Source organism: Polypterus senegalus, chromosome 9, assembly GCF_016835505.1.
Source record: "Polypterus senegalus isolate Bchr_013 chromosome 9, ASM1683550v1, whole genome shotgun sequence".
Classification (NCBI taxonomy): Eukaryota; Metazoa; Chordata; class Cladistia; order Polypteriformes; family Polypteridae; genus Polypterus; species Polypterus senegalus.
In genome coordinates, this window is record NC_053162.1 from 72,099,163 (window position 1) to 72,110,060 (window position 10,898).

A 10,898-nucleotide genomic window follows, 5' to 3' on the forward strand; every position below is an offset into this window, starting at 1 on the left:
TAGATTTCACATTTCCTTGTAATCCAGACAACTCTAAAGGTGAAAATTTTGAAGTGTGAATTGAGGGAGAAAAGCTGCTGCACATGAAAGTCACTCGTTCACGGCCAGACTGTGGCTCCACACGACCCTGAAATGGAAAAGCTGGTATAAGAAGATATACAAAGGTGAACGTCTCCCGTTAAAACAACAGGAAGTACATTATTAAGCTCAGTAACAAATGCATTACAGCAAGCTAAATATAAATTAACATTAGAACAATGTTGGCAAAAATGCCATTAAACCGAACAGTCTCTTTAATACTATTCACTTAATTTCCCTAAGGAAACCTAAACAGTATTGTTCCAATTATTACTGGAGGATTTTGACTTTTCACTTTTTAAATACACTAACGTGGTGGTGTATTTTCGCCCTCCGCTTCGACTGTAGTGTGGCGTGCTTGCCAGTTGGGACGAAATTCCCACGCTTATGTTGAGCGCGTGCTAACAGCTTCGGACTGCGCAGGCTGCACCTGTTTTTGTTGAGGTATGCCAACGGGCACGCCGAAGCTCCGCCCCGTGCACTTGTCCTTTCATCCCAATTGGTCCGCTGGGAGTTTATGCTAATTAGCACTGATCCTTTCTGCACCTGACTCGCTTTTACTCTGCTGGAGTATATGAAGCCAAGGCAGGCAGGGGATACCCGCTACTGATTCATCCTCCTACCCATCTGATCTCAACCGGCAGGTTCTGTGCCTCCTGTTACTTTGGTTCTTTCAGCGGACAGTGAGAGACAACCGAAAAAAAAAAATGCCAAGGTCGTTTCTGGTAAAGAAGCACCTGAGTTACAAAAAGCCAAATTATGGATACCTGGATGCGCAAAAAAGAGGTAATGTTCGATTTAAGGGTGCCTCGTTTTAAGCTGAATGTGTCTAATTTAACGTGACAACTTTCTGAATGATGACTGAGTTTATGCTCAAACTCTCAGTGAAATAAATCCACATAATTCTCGCCGACACGCTGAAAAAATCAGGTCGCTGTAGTTGTTTGTTACTTTTACAGTGGGTCGTGTTGTTTTAATTTTATAATAATCAGGAACAGCTTTAATATAAATATTTGCTTTGTATGTAGTGTTGGTTTGTTTTCAAATAAGAACCTGTTTGCGAATTCTTTAGCCGGTAACTTTGTGCAGTACTCTAGTGCGTTTCAGTGTTAGCGCAGAAGTAGTTTAATTGAATGAGATTTTTTTTAACATTTTTGCTATAAGCTCTACTTTAAAAAAAGATCTGGATTTTTTTAAAAAGTTTCTGTCACGGATACTGCAAACGCTGCTGGAGTTTAGCAGGTGCAAAATCTTTCAACAAAAGAGGGTCTCATTGTGGCAGCCCGCTTTGGGATTCTCAAGGGCTCTATTAACCGAGCTGAAGAGGCTGATCCGCAGCTATTTGGGGGCCTTTTTACACATATAACGCTGGGAGAAACGCGTTTTGTACAAATTTCGTTCATTGTGCTTGCTTTCTTTTTTCTGAAAAATAGTTTTGAAATAAGGAACAGCAGCAAACCCTCACTGATTTACAGAAGGGTGGCTTTGATAAAGGCTACTAATTACCATAATAGTTCAAGAGTAGTTCAGGGAGCTCGACATAATTTATGTTTGATTGTGCCAAAGGCTATGTCTTTGGGGAATCTTCTCACCTTAAAAAAAAAAAAAAAAGCCTCTAATTTAAAAAAAAATTGACAAGCAATGCATTTTGTGGAGATTTATAAAATCTGTATTTTATTAGGTTTTCAATTTTATAGGCAAGAAAACCTTTGCTACAGATCATCCTAATTGGTGATCTGGATAAAGCCAGATTCATATCATCTAGTTTCTCAGACATTCATCAATTTCTTAAATGAAAAAAGCCTAATTTTAAATATCTATATTATAAGAATAGTGCTCCTCTGGAGACGTGAAATTATTACTACATGAAAGCTTTCTGCCCTCAAGAAAGTCCCAATAAACAACACTGAAAATGACTTTACATATGAAGTAATAGCTTGGAAGTTTTTTTGCCTATACAAAATCAAAGTATTTTTCTATCCATCCATTTTCCAACCCGTTGAATCCGAACACAGGACCACGGGGGTCTGCTGGAGCCAATTCAAAGTATTTTTGCCATTTTCAATAAATGTCAGTTTTATAAGTCTCCCTCCCTTTTTCCATCATGACCAGAAATAATGTTATGCTGTGAATGTGGGGTATGTTCACGATGGCACTACTGGAGTCAGAAGAAAGCCCAGATCTTTTAAGCAGGTGGTCAATGCATATCTTAATCTGTGCAATAAAACCCATGCATTAAATTCTTAAATGTATCTACAGTTCATTTTAATTATATATATATATATATATATATATATATATATATATATATATATATATATATATATATATATTCTGAATTTTCCCAAGGGATTTATAAAGTTTATCTAATCTAATTTTAAGGATGTGGAAATAAGGTGTTTAATTTGCTAGTCAAAACCTATCTGACCAAAAAGAAGATAACTAAATATATACTGTATGCTTCCTTCCACAGTAATAATAAGAGGTAAATTGGTACTTCCAGGATTGCTGCTTGTAATAATTACAAACTAAGGAAAATACATAAAGCAACGCAAGTAGTGGTTGGACGAGCCTATATTATGCATATAAACCCACTTGAAATTTAAAAAGGAGGAGGGATGGTGTTGTCCAAAAAGTGTCCTCAAGTAGGCTCTTATGTAGGGAAGAGCTCATCTGAATAGGAGAGGAGTCTTGTTGTTTCACATTATCTCATCTGAGTTAAACCTTGATATACTATTGCACACAAAATATTTTGGTATAGGAAATTATGTTTGTGACCTGAATAGTAGAATGCAAATATATAAAAAGATAGAAAAGTCATGCGAGTACAGTATAAGGTATGGAGTAAGGCAGGTTCATCTCTGCCACACCCTTGACCAGTGGTCTCACTAATATATACAGAAGAATGTGAGCACTAGCTCCATAGGCGTAATATCTGACATATTTGATCACAGATGAGCATTCTTTATGCAGATCAGTTTGGCTTATAACTCAGAATCTATAAAAGCAATTTACTGTATAGTAGTAAAATAAATAATCACAATTATGTCATGAGTATTATAACAAACAACCATTTCTCTATATATGTTCAATAATTGAACAATAGAGGACAGAGGTCTGTATCACTTATAGTTCAGAACAACTACTACGATAATTAGAACACACTTCTTTATAAGCTGCCTAACAGAACACATGAGTCATGCTCACATACATATAGAGCATTTCAAAAATAAGTGTTGCCTCATACAGTACATGACACCTACCTCAGACCCCTTATTGAGCATTTTCCCCTCTCTCACCTGTAATCTCAATTTACATGACTGAAATTAAATAATTTGGCAATAATAACATTCTCTCTAATCACATGCTTCACAATAGCATGAAAACGAACAGGCAAAATGCTGGACTGTAAATTACAAGACAGTTGGTTCAATTTGCACCTATGCCTTACTGGATGATCATGAGCAAATCGCATACTCTGCCTGTGCACACTATGAAAAATATAAGGCACCAGCCACAATACAAAAAGGACAAGAAATGACTTAATATATTACTGTAAATGTACATCATTTCCAAAGGACATTCAACACAGTAATTGTATCTTTGCACGGCAATAAGTAAATCCATACAGGCACTGTCTCTATTGTTTTTTTCTCTCACTTCTTCAAATTGTGCATGCCAGGATGACTGCTGATTCCAAGTTGGTTCCATTAGAGGATGGCTGTCTATGTGAGTGGGTCCTGTAATGACCTGGCCATGCAATTCAGTTTTGGTTTTCTGCCTTGAACCTGATGGTGCCGAGAAAGCTCCAGTACTCCAGTGGGTGGGAGAATGCAATGTTATGTAAATCGGGATTGGGGCTGTAATTAATTGTACAAGAAACATCATTACCAAGTGTCTGTCTGTTAAGGGCCAAAAGTGAAGACTTTAGCTGCTTGTTAAGGTTGAGGGCACTCCTGCTGATTCATTCAGATTTTTTATTCACCAATAATTGCATGCTTCACTGTAATATAGCCCCCTTTTTCAATGTAAAGTAACACTCAAGTTTTTCCTTGCTTTTTTTTTTTCCTTCAGAAACACTATTTCCAAAGACCTTTGAAAACTCTCTAATCGCCCACATTTCTCATGCTGAGTTCCCACCAAATGCTGCCGACATTGAATCCATGAATGCCCAGGCGCGGAGCCCACTTGTGTCCACAGGCTTATCAGTCACAAGCTATGGCGAAACTGCTGAAATCATAAGTGGGCCAATCAACATGCAGGTCCATTATGCAGACCCAGCTAGAGCTGATCAACCTGCTGACTCTTGGCAGCATTTCAAAGCAAGCAGTGCTGCTCTCCGAGATACTCTTAGCAATCTGAACTGTACTCCTTTCCAAATCTGCAGAAGTGGGATGAGCTGTACTACAGAACTGTTTAAAGAGAACTGTAGTCTCCCAGGGCCCATCCTACCATCGGAGCATAGAGATCTTCCCATAAGCGTCCAGGGCAAATTTCAATGCTTTGACTGCCATAAGGCTTATTACACGTTTTCTGGTCTGGCCAAACACCGACAGCTACAGTGTGAGTGGCATTGTCGCAAGTATTTCAACTGTAAGTATTGCGACAAGGAGTATGTCAGCCTGGGCGCACTGAAGATGCACATCCGCACACACACACTGCCATGTGTGTGTAAGCTCTGTGGTAAGGCCTTCTCTCGACCCTGGCTATTGCAAGGACATATCCGCACCCACACAGGTAAGATTTTGTAGCTCATATTGCACACAATATGTGTATCCGTGAAAGACATGTTTCAAATTTTAACATGAGATATAGTGAGGAGTACTTTTGTAAATAGAATTCAATTTCAGGAAATAATGTATTTTTTAAGAAGGATACTTTTGTCAAAAATATTCTATGTTAACACAGAGTAGTGGCATTCTGATTTCTGCCACCTTGGAGCATGCAGACCCTGCTTTAAATTCTGAACAACAGAGTTTCAAAATACCTGCAACTGCCAATAATATCTAGCAAAGAAAAATATATACTGTAGCTGTGTATTTTATAGAGTACATTAAAAGAAGCAAAATGAATGCCACAGTTTAATGAGCCCTTGAATTGTTTTCATGTTCAATGATAAACATTGCAAAGCTGGCAATGAATGGTGACTTTTAACACCAATGTCTATAATGACACATTCAAACATTTGTACAGAAACTCTGCCGAGGGTGGTTGAGGGTACAACTATTGCTTATCAGATACTGTTTTAATGTAATTAGATATGTTGTTAAAGAATCTAATTTGTTTCCTTGAGTTCTGAGGTCATACTAAGTAGGCATGACAGATATAGACTGACCAATGTCAGCTGATAAATGTAGTTATCCATCCACTCATTTATCAAACCTGCTTAATCCAAATCAGGAAGTAGGGGTCGGAGCTTAACCCAATAAAGCAGGAACCAACTCCTGATGGGATACCAGTCTGACTAAAGTAGTTAGTCTCATATAAGTTGATTCACTTTATTTCTTGAACTTGCTGTAAAGAAATAAATCAATTATGCATGTTTAGTCCCAATTGTATTGTTTCGAAAAAGGCTTAATTCTCCCGTTGCCATTTTAGGAGAGAAGCCTTTTGCTTGTCCTCACTGCAGTCGGGCATTCGCAGATCGCTCCAACCTGCGGGCGCATTTGCAGACTCACTCTGATGTGAAGAAGTATCAATGTAAGACTTGCGCAAAGACCTTCTCCAGGATGTCTTTACTCTCAAAGCATGAAGAGGCCAGCTGCTGTCCACTGTCCTGATTCTGTCACTGCACACCCCACGTCCTAGGGAGTTGAGCTTTGTCATGGAATGTCCCTTCTTCATGCACTCTTGGGTTGGCTGGATGGCCTCAGCTTACCGAGAACAAGAATCCAATCAGCTTTTGAAAAGGGCTGTGATCTGAAGAGAAGAGTGTTGAAGTAAAGTGGTGAGCATTTTAAAGGAATATATTTGCTTTCACTAGACTTGCATTCCTAGCACATGATAAAAGTGTTTCTTTGTGTGTAGATGCAGATTTCTTTTTTGTAATTCTGAAGCAAACATTAATTTCTAGAGGAACTGCAATTTACTAGCTACGGCAGGCTTGTTGTTTAAGGCAAAGGTTAATCAATGGAACGGTTCTCCATGCACAGTTTCCAGACATTTCCTGAAAAGGAAAAATGGTGATACCATCTTCAGCTCATCTTCAGTGGCGAAAATTGACACGTTTAGACATGGAAAAAGAGAAGAATTTTGTCATTTAATTTTCTACATAAAAATGAAGATGCATAACAACTGAAGAACACAAAGGATGGCAATATCAAGTATTTAAACATGAATATTAATTTCCCTAAATTTGTGTGGTACTGTTTACAAATGCTTATGTTAATGACCGATCTATGACTGAAGCTACTCACAATGGATTTGGTTACAACATTGATTTAATTTGCACTACAAAGATTTTCCTCGGTGTGTGTTGTGCCACAGAAATTAAACCAAATGTATCCTTATTAAACAGTTTTTGCACTGCCTGACCAATGAATGTACTTCAAGCACTGACTTTTGTGATTTGCTTTTCTAAAAGACAAATTTACTTTGAGATTCTTAAATTAAATGTATGGGCAAAGTCAAATATTTAATGGTTATTATACTACAAGTACATTTGCACCATATATTGTAAAACACACACATATAAGTATATATGATACGTATGTATCCATATCTGAGTGTATTTTGTCTAACTCCGTTTACTCATTACATAGTCAACTGGCATCTGGCAAGGCAGGAACCAACACTGGATGGGCCAATGGTGCATCACAGAGCACACGCATGCCCACTCCCAAACTCCCTCATATTGTCACTAAATTAACCTAAACATGCATGTTTATATAAAGCTGAAGCACCTGGAAACTTCTGCAAACACTACACACTGAGTGACCAGGTCTGGAACTGAGCTTTGGTCACTGGAGATGTTAAGCAGCAGAAGTAATCACTTTGCCATACAATAAATACACTTTGATCAACTTCTACTCCAAACTGTCTCAGTTTCTGCTCTGCACACATACCTGCTGCTTATCATGACCCTAACAATGAGAAAAACTATTTATAAAATGTATGTGATATAATATATTACATATATTCATGTTTAAATTTGTTTATTTTTCTATTTAAGAGTCCTAGGGAGCTGTTGCTTGTTCAGGCAGCTCTGAATGCAAAGTTGAAACCAACCTACTCCAGTGCGTACTGACACCTAAAATATTTTTAAGCATTCTATTTATTTAACATACACATATTTCGATTTAGAAGGAATTCAGGGTCCACACAGGTATAGAAAGAATGAACAAATTCCTCAAAGACAGCTATTCATCTATCTATTTTATAACCTGCTTATCCAATTCAGGATCTTGGGGCCCACATACCTGACTATATATTAAACTGGATCATATTTAAAATTTGTTATAATAAAGAAAAAGTGGAAGAGAATGAAAAGCCTTATTTACTGAGAAGAGCTGCCTCTTTTTTATAATCTTATTTATCATTATATATTAAAGATAAGGAGTTATGACAATATTCCCAGCAATGGGGCACTCACAGCAATAATCATTTATATGGTGCCGCTTCAGTTTTGTCAAATGAAACCACATTTAAACAATCTGTTTATAATAATGCCCCTGTTTGAATGCCTGTGCTTAAATGGTATGATCTGGATGTTCACTGTAAACCTTTCTGCTCAAGTGGCAAAGTGGAAGAGGGCTAACAAGAGCTTTTTCTTTTTCCTAATTTTCTTTTGTAAAAGTTTGTACAACAGAAGCTCATATTCCATTTCCCAGTGGTTTAATCCAACTTGGGGGTCACAAGGGTTGGAGCCTATCTTGGGAGCAAGGCAGAAGTCCTCTCTGGGCAGGGTGCTAGCCCATCACGAAACACATTCTCACGCTTACACATGATCCAAACTCACTCGCACCTTGTCAAAGCCACCAATCAAGCTAACCTGCGTGTCATTAGATTGTGGGAAAGAAAATGAAGTGCCCAGAGACAACAAGAAACTCTAAGAAACAAAAAGGCCACAATTAATGTCTATGTGCCACTGTAACATTACTTTTATTGGATTTCATATGTTGAGGAATTATCATTGACTGCTCATACAAATATAATTAATCATCAAAAGTATTTCATCTTCTATACTAACTGCATTTTTACAAACTGGATCTTTGTTTCTGTGTTTGCCATAAATGAGCTTACAATGTTGTGAGCAGTCAAGAAGTTGAAACAATTATAGGGGTCTCATGTAACAGTGTTGTGCACTACAATATAAATAAAAGATATTTGGCCAACTGATCAAAAATGGACACAATACATTATTTACTTTTAAAAAATATCTGTCAAAAAAATGAAATGAAGTGCATGAATGTTTTAAAATGGGTAGTGGGATTTGCCAAAGTGTAAAGAAAAAACACATTCAGACAAAAAGCTTTTAATCCCCTGATATTGTTTAACAAAAATGCAATGACTTCATGTAAGCAGTATTGTTTTTCAGTTATTCTACTGTCTTCTTAGATTTGATTGAATTGATAAAGTTGTGTTTTGCTGTAACACCTATTTTTATTTTGTATATTTTTTTTGTAAATTTTGAGTCATGCTGATATGTGAATGGATATAAGCAAGCAGTGAGAAAGAACCTTCTATCGACACCGTCACTCTTTTGTCTGGGTTCTGGTAAAATTCCTCTGGAGGTTGTTTTCTACTATACTGAAAGATAATCAATAAAACAAGTATTTTGATAGTTTTTATGTGCTGTTGTCTTCATTTTGTCACCACTGGCCTTCTTGAGATGTGATACTCTTGTTTGATAGGAGTGATGAAACATAAAAATATTCTTTACATAACAACTTTCAGGAAGAATTAAACATCACAGTGCTTTATACTTTATGTACAGTAAAGCACATATACATATTTGCTATCAAATGAAACCCGTTTACCTAATACACCCTAGAATTTCAGTTGAACTTGATATCAAGGATTCCCCCTTGGATTTTGTGTGTGAAGTCATCCTTTAGCGAAAGCCAAAAACAAAATTGTGTTTAAACAATTTCAATACACAAATGGGTAAGATTTCTAACTAGGATGGATTGGCAAAAATAAATTGGCATCCCATGTGTGTTCACCCTGTGAACAGGGTGGCATCCTGTCCAGGGCTTGCTCCTGCCTTGCATCCAATACCTGCTAGAATGGACAGCCCTGTTTCCCGTGACACTGCTCTGGGGTTTAGAAAATGGATGGATGGATGGATGGACCATAGAAAAATCATATTGGTTGAGTTTTAACACAAAAAAATAAGTGGAAAGAAATTTGGGTTATCTGTGTTTAATGCAGGCAGCATGGTGGCGCAGTGGGTAGCGCTGCCGCCGCGCAGTTAGGAGACCCGGGTTCACTTCCTGGGTCCTCCTTGCGTGGAATTTGCATGTTCTCCCCGTGTCTGCATGGGTTTCCTCCCACAATCCAAAGACATACAAATTAGGTGCATTGGCGATTCTAAATTGTCCCTAGTGTGTGCTTGGTGTGTGTGTCCTGCCCAGGCTTTGTTTCCTGCCCTGTGTTGGCTGGGATTGGCTCCAGCAGACCCCCGTAACCCTGTAGTCAGGATATAGCGGGTTGGATAATGGATGGAAGGATGTGTTTAATGCCTAAAGCTACTTAACATGACATAACAGAAAGTCATCTGAAGGTATCCGACCAAAAAGAGGAGGAAAAGTCATTAAGACCTCACTGACCAGATATGTGACTCTGAGTGAAATTCTTAACTTGCCAGTTTCCTAATACTAAAACCATGGTTTTCAATGTGCTTGTGATTTTTTTTTAAGTTGTTTAAAGTAACAATCACTACCCAGTCCCAACTGTTTTTCTTTATTTCATTTGGGATAAGCCAACTATAAGGGCAGTGCTACATCCACATTGATTTGTTACTCAAATGTGATATGCACTTGAGCAGCTTCACTGCAGAACATCTGCTTCAATCGCTTGTACTGTATTTAATTAATTCATTTGGAGCCTGGGACACAGGCTTGTGCACGTGTTACACACTGTATAAAAGGGATGTAGTGGGGAGTGTGGCCCAAGTCCCACACCTCTTGTTTTCAGAGTTTACTTTTTGTGTGCAACAAAATGTATTATGTATATCATTTTTCTTCAGCTAATTAATATGTCTACACAGAGCAGCTGCAGTGAATGGAGAAGAGAATTTTATGAGTCTAAATAAAACCGCAATGTTTCCCATTTGTAATGGGGCATGGAAAATTCTTATTAAATATATCTTGTTTATTGGCAGGTGGAGCTTGGCCAGCTGTATGGAGTAAGGGCTCTGCGCCATCTCTCGGGCTACTGTCGGTGTGTGGGCATTGGGGGAGGGAGAGACAAGGCGGAGAGCCTTTGCGACTCCATAGTTTCCAGTCACTCAGCACAAGCACCGCAGTGACAGCTGAGGCTTTACTCGATTCAGGCAGACCTCTGCGCACAAGCCTTTTCACTGCTCTTTATTTTGTGAGCTACTGATGAGTTGTATTAATGCTTTTCAACTGAGCGGCTTGTAAAGATCCTAGGGACCTGTCTGGCAGCTCATTTTAATTATGAAAGATTATTTTAAACATCTAATTTCCTGGATGTTACAAAAGACAGCAAGGCAATGAATGAATGAATGAATGATGAGAATATATTATTCCATTCACATTAATTAATCTCCTTGGAATATATGTATGTTTGAAATAACAATGATTTTTAAAATGCCTTATTTTGTTCTTCTGGTCAAATGGCTTTTGGCAGCAAGC

At 38.0% G+C, this 10,898-nt stretch overlaps 1 protein-coding gene across 1 annotated transcript; it reads left to right on the top strand.

The window, feature by feature from the left end:
• The first annotated feature begins 439 nt into the window (after positions 1-439).
• On the top strand, positions 440-8,863 carry LOC120535421 (zinc finger protein SNAI2-like). Its single transcript, XM_039763255.1, has 3 exons — positions 440-864; positions 4,153-4,815; positions 5,677-8,863. The coding sequence occupies exons 1-3, from the start codon at positions 786-788 to the stop codon at positions 5,856-5,858; spliced, it is 924 nt and encodes a 307-aa protein (XP_039619189.1). The 5' UTR covers positions 440-785; the 3' UTR covers positions 5,859-8,863.
• Positions 8,864-10,898: the final 2,035 nt, after the last annotated feature.